Below are 25,400 nucleotides of genomic sequence, written 5' to 3'. Positions count from 1 at the left end.
CAAAATGAGGGACCTTTCTACGAAATTGCAGAAGAAATATGTGTAGCCTAGGGACCCGTGTACTAAGATAAGAGTACTTTTGGGTACAATTTCGATTTTAATTTGACACAAAATTTTAATAATATGTCTTTAAATTATTATAAATGGTATGTAAATATTATTTATTGTAATTTTAAGATATTGATTCATTTTTCGTCCAAAAATTAGAATATATATGTCATTTATTCTAATAAAATACTAAATAGAGATACATGGTACAATCTCATCAGTCGATTCGATCTTTAATAAATGTCGAAACAGCAAATAAAATTACAATACGTATATGTCTAGTGTAAAAAGTGTATATGTTATAATTTTTTAACGATAGGAGACCAATGTTCTAAAGTTATGATGAAGGGTATCTATCATTTATAATAATTCGAGGATATATTTTTTTTTTCTGATTTTATATTAAAAATATGTAAAATGTATTGGGTAGAAAATTAAAATAAAGAAAATTAAAAAAAAAAACAAGTAGAACAAAAAAAAATATATTTATTTCACAATTGTTGATCCGTGATTGTACGGAGGTACATATTTTATTTTTTTTAAGTATTTAATTGAAACTTTAATGCTCCAAATAAAAATAACGTAAAAAGCTTATTAGGAAGGTTTGAGCTTTTCTAAAATAGAATTTGAAATTTAAACTTTTTATTTGAAAATTATTATTGTTAAAATTCTAAAAAGTTTACACCTTGTACTTAAATATTATTATAGAGAAATTCAATTAACAATGAATTTTCAAAAATTTAATAACATCGTTAACAGATCTAATGCAGTGAATGTGATCCCGCAAATAAGATTCTACGTAATGTAATTCGATCCGAGTATCAAACATATTTTCCTTTACACTTTCCTCAATAAGTACATCTCAATCGTCTCTTTATTCGATATTTGTCATGCTAAGAATAGAAAATTTAGAAAGAAATAATTCGACATTTTGAGTCTTCAATAATTATGTGCTATTAAGATTATAATGTGTTACAATTGTTTAATATGATATAAATGTATAACATGAATGCATTAAATATGTTACAATTATTTAAATAATGATTCTTCTTCAATAATCCACATGTCTCACATAGTACATTGATGAAAACAAAATTTAATTCAATTTGGCCCTACACATTAGTACAATTGTCATTCAAATTACATTTTAAAAAAATTGGTCAATAATGATTACTAAATTTTTTTAAAAAGAAACTATTAATAAGTGATTAATAATTTATAGGACCCAATATTGATTTTCTTATTTTTATCATTTGAGATAATTATCCATATATAATTTTTTATCCTATCAATATAGATATGTAAAATTTGCGTAGCTTTATCATTTCTAAATTATAAACTGAATATATTATTATTATTACGACTTGAAATAATAGTAGCATTTTTTGTCCGATCGTGACAAGCTCGTGAAGTAGATATGGCAATATGCTAAATTACATATAATAAGTAACTTCCTAGGTGTGCTAAATATTTGTTGTGTTTGTTTTCATGTATATAACAACGAAACATATCGACGAAAATCGTGTGATACAGTGGTAAGTACTTATTCATCGAGATTCTGGGTTCGAGATTCCCCGAGTACAAAATCACTTTTGTTAGGAAGCATTTTATCTCCAATGTGAGTGAGACTTCCTAGCACGAATATGAATTTCAATCGATCTCCTAGCACAAATATGAATTTCAATCGATCTCCAAAAAGATATCAGATACCGAGTGAAAGAAAACAACAACAGTGAAGAGCACAATATGGTTTACAATCTCTAGATTAATGAATGAATCCTACATTCAGATCTTGTACAATACACAACAAAGAAATTGGCAATCAAACTCACCAAATTCCCCAGTTTTCAGCTCAAGAAAAGTGGCACAAAAAGCAAATTCATCCTCTTTTTTACACTGGGAGGGAGGAGGGGTAAAGAAAACAACGCGCTATTATATAAATTACACGAATTATGACAAGAATTGAAACAAATGCGAAGATGTTATTCAGGAGATGGCAGCAAGCCTATCTCCTTTTAACTCTGCCGTGGACAACATACCATCACTCCCCTTTAAGAAGGTTCCCTGTATTTACAAGCAAGGGTGACACTTGGTTCTGAGATCGGGATCTTCAACGAGTACCTAAAAACTAATCAGCAGCCTGTTGTGAAACAGTTGCTGTAGACTTAGTATCAGTTTCGTTTAATTTGGACTTCTCCTTCAAAGGCTTCTGCGTACTAGATGTCCTTTTGATGGTTCTGCTTGGTTGTCTCGCTGTTTGAGGTGCAAGACCTGGAAAAAAGATGTCGTAAAAATTAGTGCATACGGCACTAGTAGCAGGAATACTTCAACACACTAGTGTGGTTACAGAATATGTGTTGTCACTCTCACTACCATATTTGTCTGAAAAGACGTACGAATATTATAAAGATCTGTTCATGCCCATTCCTTCGGCATAGCGACAACAACAACTATGCCTCAGTCCAAACACGTTGGGGTCGACAGTTCTTCATTTATCTAAATTTCACATCATCATCGTACTTGAATAAAATAAAAGTGAAAAATAAGTACAAAATTTTTATAAATAATTTTCCTTCAGCATAGCATTCCGAAATTCATTACCTCTGTGAGGGCTTCGCAGAGAAACATTAAACAAGTTACAGTGCTACTTTTGCTTATTGATAGGGTTATTTATAGAGGAGACAGTAATTTCAATTAACAATATTTCGATCTTTATGCCAAACAAGAAGAAGTGGGCAAAACAAAGAGGGTCTATATTGTGTAACATTTCCAGCGTCTTACACAAGGCAATATCATTAAACAAGAAAGAGAGAGAGAGATGACTTACCGCTACCAGGCAGAGACAATCTCTGTTTTCCTTGTTTATCAGAGGGAGTAGATCTCTCCTTAGGATTGCTGTGTGATCTAGAACCAAGGACGGGTTTTGAACTAGCTTCCTCAACTAAATCTTCACGATTTGGTTTGGACTTAGGTTTGTTAACTAATGCTGCAGGTGTTTCTTGTGTGCTTGCTGACACATTTGGGGAAGAACTGCAACCATCAGAGAGCGATGCTGCTGCCTTTTCATTTGATTTTGAGTTACTGCTTGAATGAGATGGACCCACTCTATCATTTGAAAGAGTTGTAGTTGCTGGTTTTGTAGTTGCTGGTTTCTTCCCAGCAACTTTTACCTGGTTCTTCATCCCGTTTACAGGTTCGGCTGATTCATTTTCATTAGGCATGACTCCATCTCTGACATTAAGGTCTAGAAAACGATTTTCCCATGGGCGTACTGCCATCCATCTCTCTAACCAGTTCCAACCCCAGCTGCTTTTATCTGGTTCAAACCCAGAAAGTGTAGCCTGCTGCCTGGATCCTGCCTGCCACTGCAGCACCAAATAGAGTTCAATAAGAAAAAAGAAAAGGTAGGCGCCTTGAAATGAAAGTATGGAACCTTGCTAAACCAACAAACAACACCAACGCCAACTTACCCAAGTGTGGGATCTGAGGAGGGTAGTGTCACAGACCTTACCCCTACCTTGGCAGGTAGAGAGGCTGCTTCCAATAGACCCTTGGCTCAAGGAAAGCAAAAACACAACATTTATGAAGACAAGCAGTAACAACTGCAAGCTAGTAAGAAAATAGAGGCATACGAGACAAGTAGTTATAGAAAACTAAGAATGAGAAATATGGAAATAGTAAAACAATAATAAATACTGAAAAATCATAATAATAATACTATCAGGAGAGGAAAAGATGCGAAACTATTTACTACTATCCTTCTACCCGAATTTTTTACCTCCACACCCTCCAATCTAAGGTCATATCCTAAGTAAGCTAAAGGCTCACTATGTCCTGCCTAACCAGTATCATAAAATGATACCACAGTATTGACAGCTATTTTTATTCTTCCATAGTTGTTCCTGATTTCAGACTAGAGGCACCATGTGTCCTTGAGTACACACATAGCATATAAAAAAAATGAAGAGAAAAGACCCAAGTAGCATATAGCAAAGGAAATAAAGAGAAGACCCAATAATTACCAATATGAGCTACATATAAGAGGGGTCTATCGGAAATATCACTCTCTATCCCCACATAGGTAGGGGTAGGGATAAAGTTTGTGTGCAACTTACCCTCCTTAGACCCCACTTGTGGGATAACACTGGGTATGTTTGTTGTTTGTTTATATATGAGGGTTCTGAGTTTTTCTCTACTAGTACTGCTGATACAAATGCTATGGAATATTCAGATTCAGATACATTTAGCCTTACCAAATTGCACCAGCATTCAGGAAAATCTCAGCTGGTATACTAGTACTTATACCATTGATGCATGTATATGACCTATTAGTTAAAAACACTTTTTGGTCATATTCTTGAACTTAGAAGCAGTTACACAGATCATATTTCAAAATATCGATACAAAGATTACATAGGCAGCTGCTTCTCTTACAGGTTCTCAATTATATCTATCTAATCTGAAGTTTTGCCTTCAAGATATCAGTTCAAAAACTGATACAGTAATGGAAACAGAAAAAACATCATCAAGAAGGATGATGAGATGCTTACCTGGTGAGCTAAAGCATAGGCCATTGCTCTTTCACGCTTAGCAGCTGCCTCTTGTCTCTTTAGCAACTTTTCTTGAATTTGCTCAACAGATCCAACACTGTCACACCAGCCCTCCTGTTAGAATATTCAGCAACAAAAGGTGAGACGCATGTTAATGTTAACAGTGTGGGTGTACCCACATAAGTTCCACCAGGCAATGCATACTTCTACGCTTGAAACTTTTTTTCACATTTTGGCACGAAAGTTCATGTCAAAAGAGAAATAGAAAATTACTAAGACTACAACTTGAATCACCCTTTAAAGTGGAAAAATCAAGCATATTATGAGACTGATGACAAGAACAACCAAGAACATAATATAACCTAATTTCTTGGCCACAACATTCAAATGATGAGATGCCGATCAGTCCTTCTGGGACATCCATGAAGAACCTATCAGGAAAGTTTCACATGATGCAGTGCATATCATATATTGTTGAACGATATCCACCATAAGCAAAACCTGTGGCAAATAATTCAGAAACCAAATGCAAATTTACAGCTGATGCCACTATCAAGAGACTTCTCATTTAGTAATATAATAACCTAGTAATAAATGCCATTGACACAAGTAATGGCCACTATGGAAATAATCACAAGAGTATTTTAAGTAATAACATTTAGAAGTTGCTTACTTCGATCTCTCGTACACGAGCGTCATGTTCTAATTGTTGTTCAAGCTTCTGCTGTTCAGTTTGACTTTCCAGTGACATGCGAACACGTCTTGCTCGGACACGTGCCTGAACTCTCACCAAAGCTTGCATGCAACGGAGGGTAATTGCAGCTTGCTTTCTCACCGCATGACCCCTGACAAGGGCTTGTAGTCTCACCAATCCTTTTAAAGCCCGAAGAGCTCGCCTTGCCTGACCAGTGCCAAGATATCAACAAATAAGATTTAATTGCTGTTGCTTTTCCTAGTTAACAAACTCTTAAATTTTCTTAGTATGTTTCTACTCATCAACTGATAAGATTCATAAGAAACTAAAAACACAGCGGTTAACATATTATTTCAATATTGGGGTCAGAAGGTTCGTTCATATCCAAAAGCTTAATCTATGAGTCAGCTACCAAATTGGAAACTGGAGTTATGCAGGTTTCCCTGCCAAAATGTTGCAAACATACACCCATTCTCTACAACTCATCTGCTGATATTGTAATATTTTTCCCCATATTGTAATCTACTAACTCATGTGCATGGTTTATTTGGTTTATCACTTTGTTTTCTAAGTGATTTTAAATCGATAACCAAACCAATAAACCGCTATCTTAACGATTCTATAATGGTTTAGTATGTTTACAAACTGATAATCAATAAATAGAACCGATAAACTTCAAAATCAAACCAAACCAATACACAACCCTAAGATGTGTGATCCATGTTGATCTCCTTGTATACTAAAGATGTGTAATCTTCATGTTGCTCAAGTCACCTACTTAATTAAACTGCTCATACCTTCCATAGTAATGATAAATAGAAATGGGGATATGAGATCTCGTTGCCCGAGGGCTTCTCTGAGAGGAAAAAAAGCCATTGGGAGCTCTATTGATTAGGATAGAGAACTTCACAGACTAATGTAGTATTTATTCCAACTATTCTACTTGCTTCCAAAGCCCATTCTACCAAGCATCTAGATGAGGAAATTCTAGTTAGGTTCTCATTTGCAATCCACTAGATCATGTAGATTATTGATTTCCATTTGCTTGATTGGGCAAGGGGTGGACTTGTATTTAGCAATCTGATCCCAGAAATAACTTCTTTTTTGACAAGTTTTGGTCCCACAAAATTTCTGCAATAGAGGAATAGTCATACAGCTTTCCATACATGACGACATTACCCATTGGCAGAAAGAGATCAAAAGTAAGTAAGCTCTTACCCAAAAGATTGTGTTACAGTCATTAAGGATGTCAATTGCTCAAATTCTTGAAAGTTCCTATCTCAGGTCTATTTAGGCTACCCTATCCTATGTAGTGGTTAATGGTAGAAGAATTTGTTTCTAAGACAGTCAATAATAGCAGAAAGAATTAGTTTTTATTGCATATAGACATTGACATCACCTATATCTATGTTTTAAAAATGGGCATGTCACACCTAACATAATTAGCTGAAAGAAGTATGTTTTAGTCCGATCCTATCATTATATATAAGCAAACTATTAAAACTAGGGAGTACCAAGACATGATGGTTAAATTTGGACTTGAGTTTACAACAACAACAACATGCCCAATGTGATTCCACAGTCCACAAGTGGGTCAGGAAAGGTGAGGTTTACGCAGACCTTACCCATACTTTGTGTGAGGTAGAGAGATTGTTTCCGATAGACCCTTGGCTCTAGGAGTTTACTGTAATTTGAGTGACTTTAGCAAAATATATTTTCTGTAGTACTGAGAATCTCTTTCTTATATACTCGGGATATGCGCTAGAAATTATGCCACGAAACTCATAAGGATAACTTTAACAGAAGACCATCTCTTGTATTTTCTCTACTTCATCAATAATAAATTTTGTTTTGCTTTCTAACATAACTATGGCAAAAGGCATCTGTTATAAACCCTAAATATCATCTTGAATCGTTAAAGGGAGTTCCAGATAGAACTCAAGTAGTTCAATTATGCAGTGGTAAGTGCTTGACCCATATACATTCTACGAAAAGAAGTGTACCAGGACCAAAAGCACAACTAAGCGGGCATATATTTCAGTTAGCTAAATTTACAAGCTGATAGCAAATTCAGTACCAGAAATCCTCTAAAAGCTGTTTGGATGCGTATAGCTGCCAATTCCTCTCTCATATTTTGCTTAACTAGAGGGACATGATGCAATTGATGTGAACTTGAAGGGGAGCTGGAAGCAAATGGAGCTGACGTGCTGCTTATATCTTCAACTGATCCAGCACCAGCATCATTATAAGTTAGCTCCTTTTGAAGTAGGTTGGAATCGATCTCAACAGAGTGTTTTCTCCGGTGCCAAAACTTCCCAGTCCCTCCAGATTTCTGTTACAGCATAAAACAAGTTCCGATTAAAGATTGCATCGCCTTGACATAAACAGGCACGGATGATCCGGAAATAAGTTACATATTGTTTCATAAACCAACAGACTGAAAAACCTTTCAAAATCCAATCATAATTTACGCATGTAGAAAGGAAAAAACTCGTGTTTGATACATGTCAATTGGCGAAAAGATGAGGTAACCAATTGAGAACATATTCAACATCAGTCACTTCAGATTCCAGAGGACTGAAGTGCAAAGACAAAAGCTAACTTCTTTGACAAAGTGACATTACTCGAGAATAAGCCTGCCTCTTTATGATGTAGAGATGACACCAAAGAATATACAAGTAGTTTACTGAAGATGTAGAAGCATTGATTGAGATACTCAACGAAATCCAACAGATTCAGCCATCAAAGACATAACCAGGAAAGAAATAACAACAAAAAGAAAATGTTACCCACATTTTCCTCTTTTTCCGAAGAATGAGACTTTTCTGACTTCTTTAAGCCGACCAGTGCTCTAATCCATTTGCCAGAGACACCCATGCTATACTAGCTTTGGCTTTACCCACTTGCACCTGAAACAGTAAAATTTCATGAATTTTAAATATTTCGTGAACTGAGAAAACCTCAACCACCAGTCCAGAAGAAATAACACGTTATAACTACAAGTTTCAATTCCTTTTATGATAGGAGCTGTGTAAAATGGACTGCTTAAGTAACTGAAATAGAGGGATGAAACTATTTAGTTCTCAACTCAGAGGCAAACCTGCAATTGTTAAGCTTATCCAAGAGGTGAAACCAGGTAACATTATGAATACAAAGCACAAAATCAACAGCCACAACGACAGTGTCAGTAGAGTAACTTTCAAAGATGGTTATTAGTAGAGAACAGATCAATATAAACCAAATTATGATCAGAAAAATCATAAACATCCTTTGAAGTGACCACTCACCAATTGTGACCAAAGGTTTTAGAATATCATCTTTTCAGTTAGTAAAGGAACACAGCATGTTCTGTCAATACAACTATAACATTTACCTGGTATATTGTACCAATTTCAAGCACATGTCAGATAGTCATGTACATTAAATCTCATAACTTCGGCAGTCCCTTGGGCAATGTTTCAACAGATTTCCACAAGCCATACATTTCTCAACAAGGACTATCTATAAATTCCTATCTAGCCCAAAGTTCCAAACTTTATTACTATCCTAGCTGAACTCCACAACAATGACATGTAACTTTCATTTCCCAAATTTAGGGCAATGTTTCAACAGATTTCCACTATGCCATACATTTCTCAAGAAGGGCTATCTATAAAATTAACTATCTAACCCGAAGTTCCAAACTTTATTGCTATCAAAGCTGAACTCCACAATACATAACACGTAACTTTCATTTCACCAATTTAGGGCGATAAGAAACCAAAAATAAGAAGAACCCACTTCAATTTACCAAACTATTTACCAAAACATTGCTGAATTGCACACTAAATGCAAAAACACAACTAAGCCCAACAACAATGCAGATCTTTAGATCGCCAATTAGCAAACATTGTTGAATTTACTGAACTCAATTAAACCCAAAGATATATCCGAAAACCAGTTTTCCATGGCACAATGTTCACATGGATAGAAGGTTAGTTTCCTAGCACGGCAAACCACTCTCCTACGGCATGGAATTTCTAATTCTTCAGTCTAACTTCAGCAATCCCTTAAGAAACGTTTTCAAGAGATCTCCACAATGCCATACATTTTTCAACAAGGGCTATCCATAAATCAACTATCTAACCCAAAGTTCCAAACTTAACTACAATTCACATAAAAACTCCAATTCCATAAGACAAAAATCAGAATAACCCACTTCAATTAACAAAACTTTTTTACCAAAACACCAACTAATTGCAAACTAAAACTAAAACCAGCAAAAGAAACAACAAATCCCAACAACAATGCAGATCTTCAGATCACCAATTAACCAACATTGTTGAATTTAAACAACAACAACAACATAACCAGTGGAAATTCCACAATTGGGGTTCCCCATTGTTGACTGTACTAAACTCAAATTAAACCAAAAAAGACAACCCACTTGCCTAAATTGCACATCAACACTAAAATCAAATGCCAAAACAACAAAACAACAAGAAAGCAAACCAACCTTCGTTTCTTCCCGTTTGGTTGAAACAGATCGATCTACCAACAAGTCAACTAAAATTCAAAATTGAAGTCAACCCATTTCTCATCTTGAACAATCTTGCAACCCCAAGTGTGAATTTCTATAATCTATCCCCAAAAAAAAAAAAAAAAAAGTGGCAAGTAGTAGCACTACTACTATAAGGAGGAGTAATGAGTTTTGAGCTAAGCAGCAAAGTGTGAGGGGTGGTGCCAGCTAATGCTGAGGTGGGGGTGGGGGTGGGGTTAAACGGTGCCGTTTTAGGGTGGTCAGGGACGGTAGCGTAACGTCGTTTTCAGAGCAAGCAACCAAGAGTCTATCACGGGATTTCCTCATCCAACAGAAAACTGGTAAGCAAATTGGAATTTTTGGAACTTGGGTAATTAATATTGAAGAAAAAACATGATATTTTGTAATTTTTCGAAAATTATTTATTTACAAAAGTATCACGATTTTTCGTAATACAAATACGAGTGAAGGATGAAAAGATATTCTTTTAGAGAACATGAAATTATAAGGTCTTCAAAAAGTGTTAAAGAATTTTATTTCGTATATGGTAAAAAATAGTCACAATTTAAAGTTAGTGGTTTGATTGAAGAACTCATAAAAAGTATAGCGAAAACGAGTTTTTCATATGATACGAATTCTCGTTTTCTTTGGTTCGGATTATTATGTAAAGATCATATATATTTAAATACTATAGCGATGTTATTGTAGATTTTAAGCTCTACCATTGTATTGAAATATAACTGTTCGATCTAGTTTTGAGATTTGTTATCTAATTTTTCTATCAAATAAGCTTAAATTAAAAAAAAAATGAAAATTCATATATAACCAATCTCAACTTAATTGAAATTGAGGGTTAGAAATTATTATTATTATTATTATTATTTCAAAATTGTGTCAAAATTCTTTGTGATATATGTCATTGTTTAAACTTATTAATTATTATGCTTGCTTAATTAAAGTTAAACATTCATATAGATACTTAGTAATAACATGAATATATTTTTCAGTGTCATTAACATTAACATCCATATAGGTACTTAATATAACATGAATTAGTATTTTTCCAATGTCATTAAAACTCTTTATTTTTATAAGCAAAATAATTTCATTAAAATTCAAGTTTAGTATATTTGATAATTTTCGGTATAATTACCTAAAAAGGATAATTTTGCACCATAATATAATTAAATAATTTATAAATCATCGATTTGTCGAAGATTCTTTTACTCTTAATATTTCTAAATGAAATGCACACCTATTTGAATTTGATAATGTTACTTTTAATATTATATTATTTTACGTGCTAAGATGAGCTAAGTAAATTAGTTATCTGAAAATAAATGTGATTCCAAATAATTATAGGGAGCAACAGTTACATAATATATTAAAAAAGGAAACTAAAGATAAATGTGATTGCGAATTATTCCATAGAGTAATAATTACACATGTAACAAAGGAAACTGAAAATAAACGTGATTTAGAATCATTTCACAAAGCAACAATTACGTATAAAAAAGGAAATAAAAATAAACATGATTTCAAATCATTTCACAAAGCAAAAACTACGCATATAAAAATTGAACAGGAAACAAACGTGATTCTGAATCATTTCACAACACAATAGATACACATATGAAAAAAGAAAACTAAAATGCACGTGATTCCAAATCATTTTGAAGAGCAACAGTTCCGCACATACAAAAAATAAATTGAAAATACATGTGATTGCAGATCATTTTGTAAAGTAACAATTACACCTAGATAAAAGAAATTATATACACGTGATTATGATCATTTCATATGCAACTGTTACACCTAGAAAAAAAAAGAAAATTAAAAAAATTAGCGTGAGTCTGAATTATTTCACAAAGCAACAGTTACACCTTGAATAAAAATCAAAATTAATTTCAAATCATTTCACAAAGCAACGGTTACTCCTAGAAAAAAAAGAAGAAGAGCAAATTAAAAATAAACGCGATTTTGAATCATTTCACAATGCAACAATTATACATATAAAAAAGAGAACAGGAAATGCACGTGATTCCAAATCATCTCATAAAAAAAATTGAAAATACACGTGATCGTTGTTTATCATTTTGCAGAGTAACAGTTACACCTAGAAAAAAAATTGAAAATACACGTGAATTCTATTATTTCATATGTAACTGTTACACCTAAAAAAAGAAGAAGAAAAAATTGAAAATACACATAAATCCATATCATTTCACAAAAGCAATAGCGTTATACCTATTAAAAAAAAAGAGAAAATTGAAAATAAACGTGATACCTAGATTAAAAAGAGAAAATTGAAAATAAACGTAATACCTAGAAAAAAGAAAAAATTGAAGATAAATGTGATACCTAGAAAAAAGAGAAAATAAAAAATAAAAGTGATTTCGAAATATTTCACAAAGTAACAGTTACTCCTAAAAAAAAGAGAAAATTGAAAATAAAAGTGATTTCGAATCATTTCACAGTGCAATAATTATAGATATAAAAAGAGAACGAGAAATACACGTGATTTCAAATCATCTCATGAAATAATAGTTACACATATAAAAAAGAAAATTGTAAATACGTGTAATTGTTGTTTAGCATTTTGCAGAATAATAATTACACATAGGAAAAAAGAAAATTAAAATACACGTGATTCCGTATTATTTCACGCGTAACAGTTACACTTTAAAAAAAAAATTGAAAATAAACATGATTCCATATCATTTTACAAAACAATAGTTACAACTATATAAAAAAAGAGAAGATTAAAAATACACGTGATTTCAAATCATTTCATATGTAATAGTTACACCTAGAAAAAAAAAGAGAAAATTGAAAATAAGTGTAATACACGTGATTGTTGTTCACCATTTTGCAAAGTAATAGTTAAATTCAAGAAAAAAGAAAACTGAAGATTCGCATTATCACGTATTATTTTACATGTTATGGGTACACCTAAAAAAAGAAAGAAGAGAAAATTGAAAATAAACATGATTCCATATCAATTCACAAGGCAATAGTTACGTCTGTAAAAAAAGAAGAAGAGGAAACTGTACATACACGTGAAATTCGAATCATTTTCACATGCGATAGTTACACCTAGAAGAAAGAGAAAATTGAAAATAAACGTAATACCTAAAAAAAGAGAAAATTGAAGATAAATGTAATACCTAGAAAAAAGAGAAAATAAAAAATAAAAGTGATTTCGAATTATTTCACAAAGTAACAGTTACTCCTAAAAAAAGAGAAAATTGAAAATAAAAGTGATTTCGAATCATTTCACAGTGCAATAATTATAGATATAAAAAGAGAACGAGAAATACACGTGATTTCAAATCATCTCATGAAATAACAGTTACACATATAAAAAAGAAAATTGTAAATACGTGTAATTGTTGTTTAGAATTTTGCAGAATAATAATTACATATAGGAAAAAAGAAAATTAAAATACACGTGATTCCGTATTATTTCACGCGTAACAGTTACACTTAAAAAAAAGAAAAAATTGAAAATAAACATGATTCCATATCATTTTACAGAACAATAGTTACACCTATATAAAAAAAAAGAGAAGATTAAAAATACACGTGATTTCAAATCATTTCACATGTAATAGTTACACCTAGAAAAAAAGAGAAAATTGAAAATAAGTGTAATACACGTGATTGTTGTTCATCATTTTGCAAAGTAATAGTTAAATTTAAGAAAAAAGAAAATTGAAGATTCGCATTATCACGTATTATTTTACATGTTATGAGTACACCTAAAAAAAGAAAGAAGAGAAAATTGAAAATAAACATGATTCCATATCAATTCACAAAGCAATAGTTACGTCTGTAAAAAAAGAAGAAGAGGAAACTGTACATACACGTGAAATTCGAATCATTTCACATGCGATAGTTACACCTAGAAGAAAGAGAAGATTGAAAATAAGCGTGATATCTAACAAAAATAGAAAACAAAAAAAAAGCGTAATACCTAGAAAAAAGAGAAAATAAAAAATAAACGTGATACGTAAAAAAAATAAAAAATAAACGTAATTTTCAAATCATTTCATAGAGCAACCGTTATACCTAGAAAAAAGAAAAAATTGAAAATAAACATGATTCCATATCAATTCACAAAGCAATAGTTACGCCTATAAAAAAAGAAGAAGAGGAACTGTACATACACGTGAAATTCGAATCATTTCACATGCGATAGTTACACTTAGAAGAAAGAGAAGATTGAAATAAGTGTGATACCTAACAAAAATAGAAAAAAAAAAATAAACGTAATACCTAGAAAAAAGAGAAAATAAAATAAACGTGATACGTAAAAAAATAAAAAAAATAAAAAATAAACGTAATTTCAAATAATTTCATAGAGCAACCGTTATACCTAGAAAAAAGAAAAAATTGAAAATAAACGTGATTTCAGATCATTTCACATAGCAACAATTACACGTGTAAATGAGGGCGCGGGAGGGGGGGGGGGGGGGGGGGTTGGCACATAAGAGGGCCAAAATGTAACATAAATCATAATATAGTAGGTCTAAGTGTAATTTCCTCAAACTCTAGAAATTGTTTTTTTTCTCAATGTGAACAATCTAGAATAAGCAGCAAGAAGAGAATTCTAGAGCATTCTCCACTATTCTCAATTTCTCATTTCACCTGAGCCTTCAAAGATGTGTATATATACACCCCTTTTGAGTCCTTGTTGGAGTCAAGTATTTGGGTGTTCTGTTCTTTTCATACTGTTCTTGAAAAGAAGTTGAAATTGAAAAGGATGTTTGGAAGAGGAGGGAAAAAAAAGAGTGATAACACAAAGTTTTATGAAATCTTGGGTGTTTCCAAGAATGCTTCAGAAGATGAAATCAAGAAAGCTTATAGAAAAGCTGCTATGAAGAATCACCCTGATAAGGGTGGTGATCCTGAAAAGGTAATCTTTTTGTTTATTTTTGAAGAAAGGTGAAGTCTTTGTTCTAATTTGGGAGTTTTTTTTTTTGTTATCGTGTTATGTTTGTTTAAGCTGAAGAGTTGCCAAAGGCTGAGTTTTTGGCTGTGTAAATGTTTTAGTTGAGGTACATTTTAAATTCTGTACCATCTCCTGCTGCCTGCTATATCCTTGTTTCATCCATTGTTTCTTGAAGAATGGGAGGTCTTAGTTTCAATTTGGGAGAAATATACTGGGGGAAGGGGAAGAGGGATCATAAGGTGGGGAATCAAGCTCTCACATTCAGTTTGCCAGCCAAGGAGGTTCTTATGAAGAGGAATTATGGGGAATCAAGTTCTCACTGATAGCCTGAAAATTCAGTTAGCCAGCCAATGGTGGTCCTAAGATTTCGTTTTTTGGGGAGGGGGAGGAAGAATGCTTGTTGAGCTGGTTTATCTCTTTTATGTGTTGGGGTGGTGCCTTTTTTATTGCTATGCTGTTTTGTTTGCTCATCAAGGTGGTGTTTTTAGGCTGTGCAAGTGTTTTAGTTGAGTTGCTTCTTAGAGTTCCATGTATCTGTTGGTTTTGTATAGTAAAGCTGCTTAGATGAACCTGAATACTGGTTTTGTAAAGTAAAGCTGCTTAGATGAACCTCCTGAATACCTGACAAGGGTGGTGATCCTTTTGGATAGCCTTTTTTTCTTTTCATCATCTCCTATTGTTATTTTCCCTTTCCTTTTTGTGTGTTGGTGGTGCTGTTTTTTTGTTATGTTTGTTTGATGTAATCTTAAGTTGCTCCCTCCTCATGATGGTGGTTGTGTCTGGAGTTGTTGTCTTCTTAGCTGATAAGCCAGTGAGAAGCTACACTTTTTTGAATGGTCCCTGTTGTTGATTAATCCTCTTTGGGTGGTGTTATTATGCTAATCTGACAATAGTTGTTCTCTTGTGCAGTTTAAGGAGCTAGCTCAAGCTTATGAGGTCTTGAGTGACTCACAGAAGCGTGAGATTTATGATCAGTATGGAGAAGAAGCACTGAAAGAAGGAATGGGTGGTGGTGGTGGCACACATGATCCATTTGACCTCTTTAATTCCTTCTTTAGTGGAAGTCCTTTTGGAGGTTAGATCTAATGAACAAAGCTTTCGTGATGCTTGTTATGTGTTACTTCCTCCATTTCAATTTATTTTTCCCGTTTTGATTTGATACGGATATTTGAAGGCAGAATTAAAGAGTTGTCCAAAAACAGGGCAATGTGTGTGTTTTTAGCGGACTGAAAAGGGAAGTACCGCAAACAAATTGAAATGGAGGAAGTATCGAGTTTTCTTTCTGGTCATTTTCGTCTTTGAAGTTGAATAAGACCAGCTTGTCTTTTTTGGGATGGTGGTGCGGTAATTGTTATTGTTGTTTGAAACTGAATAACATGAGTGTGTTTACTGAGCAGGTGGTGGTCGTAGAGGACAAAGAGAGAGGAGGGGTGACGATGTAGTGCATCCATTGAAGGTGTCGCTTGAGGACCTATACAATGGGATGACCAAGAAACTATCGCTTTCGCGCAATGTTATTTGCTCGAAGTGTAGTGGGTCAGTATCTCTCTGATATCCGCATTACTTGATTTCCTGGTAGTGTTTGTAGCCCTATCGTACTTGGCATATAAATGGTTAAACGTAATAGTCTGGAGATGAAAGGATCTCCTGATATAGAGAAGTGAGATTTCAATGCAAGTGCTCAAATGTTCTCTTACGTTGTATTGTATTGGTTTGTTTCTGTAACTGCAGCAAGGGGTCGAAGTCTGGTGAATCAATGAAGTGTTCTGGTTGTGAAGGTACTGGTATGAAGGTTTCAATCAGACAGCTTGGGCCTGGAATGATCCAGCAAATGCAGCAGCCTTGTAATAAATGCAAGGGTACTGGAGAGACAATTGACGATAAGGATCGTTGTCCTCAATGCAAAGGTAAAAAAGTGGTACCAGAGAAGAAAGTCATTGAAGTCCATGTTGAAAAAGGAATGCAAAATGGACAGAAAATTACATTCCCTGGCGAGGCTGATGAAGCGGTAAGCTAATCTTGTCATCTCCCACGTGTTAGTACATTAATGTTGATGATATAGACTTAGGTGGTTGCTGACCTGGTTTAGCTAATCTTGTCATCTCAGACATGTTAGTACATTAGCATTGACGATATAGCCTAGGGTGGTTGCTGACCTGGTTTAATATTGTTGCAGCCTGATACAGTTACTGGAGATGTGGTTTTTGTTCTCCAACAGAAAGATCACCCGAAGTTCAAGAGGAAGGGTGAAGACCTGTTTGTTGATCACACATTGACCTTAACTGAGGCACTGTGTGGTTTCCAGTTCATATTGGGACACTTGGATGGCAGACGGCTCCTCATAAAGTCAAACCCTGGAGAAGTTGTTAAACCTGGTTAGTAACATCTTCATACTTACCCCTGTGTGTGTGTACAATGAGTCGATGATCAAGTTCAAATCCTGATTCGAAATAATCTTGATTCAACTTTTCGTTCCAACTACTGCAGATCAATTCAAGGCTATCAATGATGAAGGAATGCCAGTTTACCAGAGGCCATTCATGAAGGGTAAACTGTACATTCATTTCATCGTGGAATTCCCGGATTCGTTGAGCCTGCCACAGGTGCAGCTTCTGGAGGCAATGTTACCATCAAGGCCTACATCACAGTACTCTGACATGGAACTGGATGAATGTGAGGAGACCACATTGCATGATGTGAATATGGAGGAAGAAATGAGAAGGAAACAAGCTGCACAACAAGAAGCATATGATGAGGATGAAGAGATGTCTGGTGGTGGAGGACAGAGAGTACAGTGTGCTCAACAGTAGATGTTACCAGTTTGAACTTTGCTTATAGTTTAGTTTGGTTTACTGTTTTCTGTTGTTTTGGAAATGACATGTTTTGGGAAGTCAAAAAACTGATGCTTTAGTGAAATAGAAATATTATTTTCTTGGGGAAACAATTTCAAGTCTCAATCTATACATTCATATATTAACATGCAAATGGAATTTATGTATACTATATTTAAACTAACAATACGATACAAAATAGATAATAATCAAAAGTAAAATAATTCACCCTTAATATTGCACAAGATCTGCAGAATGTTTCTTATTTGTTTCTTACAAGATGACCAGAAGAACTGGACAACATGCTACAGCCTTATTTTGGATGTGGTCTAGTAGAGTATGCAAATCCTCATCAAGGGTCTAGTTGAAGAGGATCTTGTTTTTATGAAGAGGTCTAATTTCATAATCAATGTCAAAACGCAGCAGACTACTTACAGACTAAGTTGTGTGGACTCTTCGATTTGAAGAGTCCGAGTAACATAGCTTTACAAAAAAAATGTCTACTCACACAATCTATGATCTATATCTGTGAACATGACATGACTCAAGTCATCAGCAAACTACTGGAGTCCTGCCCAGTTTCTTTTGGAGATACCACAATATTTGAGGGGTCTTTATTGTAGGCTTATGGATAGATTGTACACACATTTTTGCAACTGCCAAAAGACCTTTAAGCTCTTTGAAATCGTAGCTGTCTCCGAGATCAGGATCAATCATCTGGTGAATGGATCTTCTTCGGAAGCGAGAATCTTGAACCCATTGAACTAAATCAACACCTCCTTCTTCTGAGGATTGACCGGTGACTAACTCGAGGATCAGCAAACCAAGCTGGAAGATTGTATGTTTGCAGATCTCATTACCACATTCTGCGAGATAAGCAATGCAAAATCTGAACATAGGTCAAAACTTGTATGATTTGAGGTGATGATAATAAGGAGGAAGCCTTGTACCTTTGGAGCATTTAGACTTCGGAAGTGGATTGTTGTTCTCGACAGAACAAAGGAGGCTAACATCACAGAGCTGGAACAGGGAACCATATGGTCATTATTTTAACAAAAGATGAAGCAGGTCCAAAAAATGTACATGAAATATGATGATGAAGCAATTTACTATAGAGAGGTGCTCAAGATTGCGAGGCTCACTTTAGCTGTGAAGTTCTCGTCCAGCATGATGGTACTTGAACTGACTGAAACGTGGTACATCGGTGGATCACAAAAGAAGTGGAGATATTCCTTAATCAAGATATAAACAACAATCAGTAATCTAACAGTTAGGTGATAATCAGTTCTTAGAAGAGCAGACACACTGAATAAATTCAGAGTCTGTATTTAGTAATATCGAGGCTGTTCTGAGGGGTTTGCCATTTGAGTTAATCTATCAGTAACTATATCTTCAATGTGTTAAATGAAAAATATAAAAAGCATGTATTGGAAATGATCAAGATATGACTACATAGTAATAAGCAGCTTCAGGAACATACTAGAGCAGCAGCGATGCCAACTGCTATCTGCAGTCTTATTCTCCAGTTTAGTGGAGTCATCAGAGGGTCTGCAAGAACCAAACATAGATAGAAACACATACATCAAATTCAACGCGAAGTAGACGGAGAAAAAAAAAAGAAGAAAGAAGGCTTGTGCTTAAACTTACCAGAAAGGTGTTCCTTCAGACTTCCTTTTTCCATATTTTCAAAGACTAGGAACCTATAGTGGACAAGATATGCTATCAGAGAATGGAGAAAGAAGCCAAAAGAACAAAAGGGAAATGCAACCAAAGAAAAGGAGCATACACACCCAGAATGTATAGGAACTTGGAAGCAAAAGGATATCCACTGCAATTAAGCAGATAAAGCTATGCGATACTTTTTCTAATAAAACTGTGGTAAACCATTGTGTAGGTTGATTAGTTTCATTTGCGGTAACAGGAGAAATTGATGACCTTATGTTGTATTACGAGGAACGAAATGTTGAATTTCATTTAATTTCACATTTAAATAGGTCTCTTCAAAATGCTTTCTTTTTCACAGGAAAAATCTCCATGAACTCAGTGCCACAATTAGAGTATCTCTTGCTCTAGCAATGTTCTCGGATTGAACCACCTAGAAATGTCACATTTCTGACCACACCTTGGAAAAGAGTGACTAAGGGACAAGTTTGGGCAGCTAAAATGCATTTGCATTGTCTGATTATCTATTAAAAATGAGACAAAATAAGAAAATAGTAGCTGATGAGACATAACCCAATGAAAGCCTAACACACAAGATAATGGGTTTGCCCCCATAGCTATTTGTACTGCATATGTGATGTGATTATACAAAGGGAAAAGGAAGGAATGGAGATCTATTGGAACTGAAGAAAAGGAAGTACAAACCAATAAAAAACTGAAACATTTCAATAGAACACTGCATGGAAATGAAAATGGGGATTCCCTAATTTTCAGTATATCACTAGAGCTAGAATCTAAATATTCTTGGAAGTCAATATTTTTGCCAGGATTGAGAGCTAATTAAGCATTTGCTTAAGATATTTAGCCTGATTGAGCGATCTATGAACAATTTACAATTGTGACTCGGCGGAACCGGAGGGGGTATTAGGCATTGGCAGAGAGAGCATCTGAAGGGTTAATTCACCTTTGGTGATCACACACCAACCCGGGCAATCACTAGCTACAATCGATGGAATTTTGATTGAAACTATTAATTAAAAAAGCAGCCTGAAGACCCACCGGCCTTTTCAACATCCTATTTACTAGATTAAGTTGGTACTAGTCCGGGTTACCTCAAAGACAGAGCCATTAGGCTAGAAACACAGCCTAGCTAGTGCACTAACTCAAACCTTGTTCTTGCACGAAATGTCCTGCTAACATAGGAGCATTCCTACTAAGAAATGGAAGAGTGAATTTCTTTCTGCTTGACGACACAATGCCTCACCTACAAACCTACCTCCTAGACCAAGGAACCCGCGATTCCCAGTAGTAAGTTGCATTTTGCACGTCTTTTGGTTACGAAAGAAAAATGGTGACAAAAAATATCAAAGATCAGAGGTCAGATTGCTGGTGATCAGAAATTATGACGGATATTTATGACTTTTTCTGATAGCATCAAAATGTATAAATTGGTAATACAATATACAATAGCACTAGTATTATATTATAATCATAATATGATCAAGAAATAATCAACCAATATTTTTTCTCATTCTTATCTCAAAGATAGATTTTTAATCAACGAGACAGAACCATTTCTACAAATCACAAACTTCATCAAGCCAAAGCTTAGGAAATTAACCTCTTAGGGCCGCAAGAGAACCCATTAAGTGCAGCAATATGTCGATGATGCAAGCGACCGAGTAACTGTACCTCCCTGTAGAAGGCCGTATCATCCTGATCTTCGAAACCTCGGACTTCTTTCACAAACGCAGCATGGCCATTTTGAAACTTTGCTCTGTAAGCAACTATTTTGGAAGAGTTGTAAACAATTCTCCTAAAACCATCAGTTGCTTTCTTTATATCTTTATTAGAGAAGTGTTTCACCAAGGATATTGGACCTGAAATTGATTTACGTTCAAAAACAAAATATCCCATGATTTTCAAGGCAAAGTCTGTGTCTAGCAGTAAACCTTCAAGGCTTAGACTTTCTTATATTAGTTAAAAATGAATATCTCAGTCCGAACAGTCAAGTAAACCTTCTAAGAGTGAGCCTGCTTGCTACATTAGAGGAAGTTGTGTAACAATGCCAGCCTAAAACTAATAGACTTGAAGACAGGACATAATTCCATCAACAAGCCACAGCTTATAATGACGTTTCCAGCGATTGACAACCCTGCTTTACAAATTCTATTTTGAATCACCTAGCACACAATGTCTGCTAATTGCCATAGTTTCCATCTCAACCGTTCCAAGGAACAACAAGTGAACTAGGGTAAAACAACTGTAAGCATATGACCGAGAGAATTGCTTCACCAAGTCATTTTCAGTCATGTAATCTATTATATAAGGAACTATTTTCAAGCACCAGAAACTACTAGATGATAACCGAGTCCTTACACTATCATATTTACGGTGTTCTTGTATTTTATTTTTGTTTTACTTGTTTTCCCTTCCTTTTTTTTTCCATCACCAATTGGCAATGTCAGTGTTGTAAAAAAGAAACTAAAAGTAAAACTAACTGACAATGTTACTCACCCTTCTCCAATCAGCACAAAAAGACAAGGACAAAACTTTATAATTCACAAAAATAGTACAATTTTCTTTGGTTCACATCAACTTCAACTTCAGGGTCACCATTACTGCATAACACTAATCCAAAATACAGTTAAAGAAAGAAGAAACTAATACAGCTGCCGACACATATCTAGTCAGCAAAAACAACAAGTCAAGTTCACTATCAATTCACAAAATTACAACTTTACTGCAACCCGCCTCAAATTTTAACTTCAGGATACTTAAAAGCCTAACCCCTTAAGAAACTACCACAAAAATAAGCACAATCTGCGAGACTGCGACCCAAGAACCTCATAAGTAACAACATCAAAATCAACTTCAGGGTCATTATAAATTGTACTTCGTCCACCCATTCTCAAGCAATTAATCATCACTACATAAAAATAATCCAAAATACAGTGAACAGAAAGAAGAAACTAATTTGTTGCTCACACACATCTAGTCAGCATAAAACAGGCAAGTCAAGATCATTACCAATTCACAAACTTACAACTTTACTGCAAATTTCAACTTCAGGGTAATTAAAATCTCTAGCCTCCAACAACAGATTTCAAGAAACTACCACACAAATACACACAACCTGCGATCCAAGAACCTCGTCAGTTACATTTTTCTTCAATTCCCATCAACTTCAACTTCAGGTTCCTTACAAATTTTACTTCTTTCACCCATTCTCAAGCAATTAGCCATCACCACCACCACCACCACCATATCACAAATGAAGTCTAGGATAAGATATACTCTATAATCTATACACAGACCTTACTGCTACCTTAGTGGGGTAAATAGTCTGTCTTTAATCAATTAACCATCACTACATAACAGTAATCCCATATACAGTCAAAAAAAAAGAAAAAACCAATTCTGCTGCTGACACACCTTAAGTCAGCATAAAAAGACAAACCAAGATCACTATCAAATTCACTAAAGATTACAACTTTACTACAACCCAATTCAAATTTCAACTTCAGGATAACTAAAAACTCCACCCCCTCACCCCACAAATTACACAAAATCTTCCATTCAAAAACTACCCACAACACATTCAACAAATACAATTTCACATGATTTGAGGCAGATGGGGTTTACCTGAATGAGATCTGAAATGCACCCAAGCAAGAATAAGAAGCCTAATTTTGAAGATCAAAGGTTCCATTGACAAATTCTGCAAGAAAAAGACAAGAAAAAGAAGAAACTTTTACAACTAGTACAAAGAGTGACAAGTGGGTCGGTTAACTGATGATGATGATGACCCATTGTTGCTTCTGACTTTAATAATTGAATATATGCTTTCTTTATCTCAAGTAAATTGAAACTTTTTTTGGCTCTGCTATTAAAAAATAAAAATCGAAACTTTAGTGTATAGTTTTTGGAGAATAGAATATAGAAGTTTATAGATCTTGATTTTCTGTTAAAACTTAACGGCAGTGATTTGGCAGTTGATGTGTGGGTCCCACAATTAAAAAGTAGATTGAAACTTGTGTTATCATTAAATTGTAGATAAATATGATTAGATAAGTGTGATTATAGTGGTGTAAATATATAACTAATAATGAAGTTAGAAGTAGTTTCTATAATTGATAAGACGAGAACAGTGAAATTGAGATAATTGGATATGTGAAAAGACAGCGAGCAGATGTATCAATCAATATGAGAGTCGGTTGTAATATGATTCAAAAAAGATAATTAGATATGATGTGATATAACGTAACTATAATTTACGAAGAGGACGATCCTAAATAAAAATGCATGAAAGTGAATGATTAATAGTTGTGTAGGCTTTTATTATTTAACGTTATATTACTTGCTTAATTTAAAATTCATTAGTGCAAGAATAAAAATCCTCTGTTTTTACTTTTAAAAAGTCAATCAAAAATATGCAAAAAAAGGTTTTTATAACACACTCGCCTACAGAGAAGCAACGTATCATGCAACAACTTTAGAATATTGTGTGTACTATTTCCCAATTTAGCTTTTTGAACGAGCTCTAAAATGAAGTCGTTTTTAGTGGAGAGTATTTTACTGGCCAAGTAACTTTTCAAGACGAGTTTGGATTACATAGTTCTTAAGGTGAGAATTGAAATTGGAACGATCCTAATTCAACTGTCAAAAATATTGTCTGCTTTGAATTTAGATTCCATATAGATTTATTTTTTTGAGTTTTTAACTTAAAATGCGTCTCACCAGTAAATGTCTTTCTTTTCCCATTGTGATCACTTAAAAAGTAATGTGCATTACCCTTTTTTCGGAGGACTACGTTTCATCTGAAAATCATATATCCCACCCTGGGACTTAGTGTCCTCATTGTGATTTGCCCGACAATCGTATTGAGGGATATATAGTATTGCTCTAATAAAATCTGTAACGATTATAGTCCAATTGTTAAGATATTATCGCTTTGGGTCTAAGCCCACCACACAAATTTATACACTCGATTCTAATCCCCTAAAAAAGTACTATAACAATCTAGTCTGAACTCATTTTTATACATCTTATCTCATTTCGATATCAAATTCATTTAAAGATATAATATGCACCCCTTCTTTTTATGTTTACTCTCTGTCATAAACGTCACATAAACCAAATGAGAAACGCCCCCCCCCCCCCCCCCCTCAAACCCCCCCAAAAATAAATAAATAAATATTGTGATTTCTTTTAATTCTTGAAATATTGGACCCCTCTTTTATTCTCAATTTTTGACAAGTCTCTCTCACACTTAACAATGATAGGTGGAGAGAATAGGAAACTCTTTACATTTCATTTTCTCAAACTTCCATGACTCTTATGTATAACCAATTCTTTAATTTTTAACATAGTAATGATAAAATGTATGAGATCAGACATTCTCCATTTTTGATTAGAAGTTTTGATACGTTATGAAAATATATATTATTCGTATCGATATATCCATGATATTACTATATACTAAAATCAAATAATGATGTATTAGTTAAGTTTCGAGTTCACAAAGAATTGTGTTTTTTTAAAGAATTTAATTCTCTCGTAGTATTACTATATGCTACTTTTAACTTCGGTTCACACCTCTATTTATGTAACATTATTATATATAATCTAGAGAGGGGAGCATGGGTTCACGTGAACCCACAGAACCCCTATCTAGATACGTCTCTGCTAGAAAATATGCTTTTAAGTAACTTATTATATATATACAAATTATTAATTTATAATTCAAAAAACATAATTTTTTAAATTTATGAATTTTAAAATTTTGACTCTGCTGTTGAATATAACCACCATCGAGAAATCACTTTCTTGATCATTATTTTTTAAAAAAAAAAGAAGTCCTAATTTGTAATATTCCAAAACATTAATATCTCTATATCGCCCCCCTAGTCCGCTTTTCACATAAAACCAAAGAAAGGTCACTTATTAATTACTACTATGACTCCCACCCACTCATTCATTCAATAATCTCACCCACCCCCCTTTAATAATCATATGGTACTCGATATTATTATCTGATTAATTTAAATTTTATATAGCGTGAAGTTTACTAGATCTCTTTTATATATGTTGTATACTTTTTTGATAAAAAGTGTTTAATGACCATTCTTAATAAGTATAT

The 25,400-nt window shown here is 34.0% G+C and overlaps 3 protein-coding genes across 3 annotated transcripts; 1 reads left to right on the top strand and 2 right to left on the bottom strand.

Annotated features, from left to right (window-relative positions):
• Positions 1 to 1,795: 1,795 nt before the first annotated feature.
• LOC101260012 (IQ domain-containing protein) lies at positions 1,796 to 10,494 on the bottom strand. Its single transcript, XM_004251169.5, has 7 exons — positions 9,788 to 10,494; positions 8,086 to 8,201; positions 7,370 to 7,624; positions 5,272 to 5,499; positions 4,599 to 4,712; positions 2,876 to 3,413; positions 1,796 to 2,319 (listed from the first exon to the last, which is right to left on the bottom strand). The coding sequence occupies exons 2-7, from the start codon at positions 8,167 to 8,169 to the stop codon at positions 2,177 to 2,179; spliced, it is 1,362 nt and encodes a 453-aa protein (XP_004251217.2). The 5' UTR covers positions 8,170 to 8,201; positions 9,788 to 10,494; the 3' UTR covers positions 1,796 to 2,176.
• A 3,836-nt stretch (positions 10,495 to 14,330) lies between these two features.
• Positions 14,331 to 17,706, top strand: LOC101259708 (dnaJ protein homolog). Its single transcript, XM_004251168.5, has 6 exons — positions 14,331 to 14,729; positions 15,675 to 15,840; positions 16,163 to 16,301; positions 16,497 to 16,773; positions 16,942 to 17,140; positions 17,253 to 17,706. The coding sequence occupies exons 1-6, from the start codon at positions 14,577 to 14,579 to the stop codon at positions 17,573 to 17,575; spliced, it is 1,257 nt and encodes a 418-aa protein (XP_004251216.2). The 5' UTR covers positions 14,331 to 14,576; the 3' UTR covers positions 17,576 to 17,706.
• A 99-nt stretch (positions 17,707 to 17,805) lies between these two features.
• Positions 17,806 to 23,179, bottom strand: LOC101259404 (probable receptor-like protein kinase At1g49730). Its single transcript, XM_004251167.5, has 7 exons — positions 22,904 to 23,179; positions 20,880 to 21,138; positions 19,244 to 19,296; positions 19,077 to 19,144; positions 18,739 to 18,828; positions 18,547 to 18,616; positions 17,806 to 18,462 (listed from the first exon to the last, which is right to left on the bottom strand). Exons 1-7 carry the CDS (start codon positions 22,968 to 22,970, stop codon positions 18,149 to 18,151), a joined length of 921 nt encoding a protein of 306 aa, XP_004251215.2. The 5' UTR covers positions 22,971 to 23,179; the 3' UTR covers positions 17,806 to 18,148.
• Positions 23,180 to 25,400: the final 2,221 nt, after the last annotated feature.

The sequence above is a fragment of the Solanum lycopersicum genome, chromosome 11, assembly GCF_036512215.1.
Source record: "Solanum lycopersicum chromosome 11, SLM_r2.1".
NCBI lineage: Eukaryota > Viridiplantae > Streptophyta > Magnoliopsida > Solanales > Solanaceae > Solanum > Solanum lycopersicum.
Note: the sequence above shows the minus strand (reverse complement) of the source record. Positions and strands in the feature narration are given on the sequence as shown.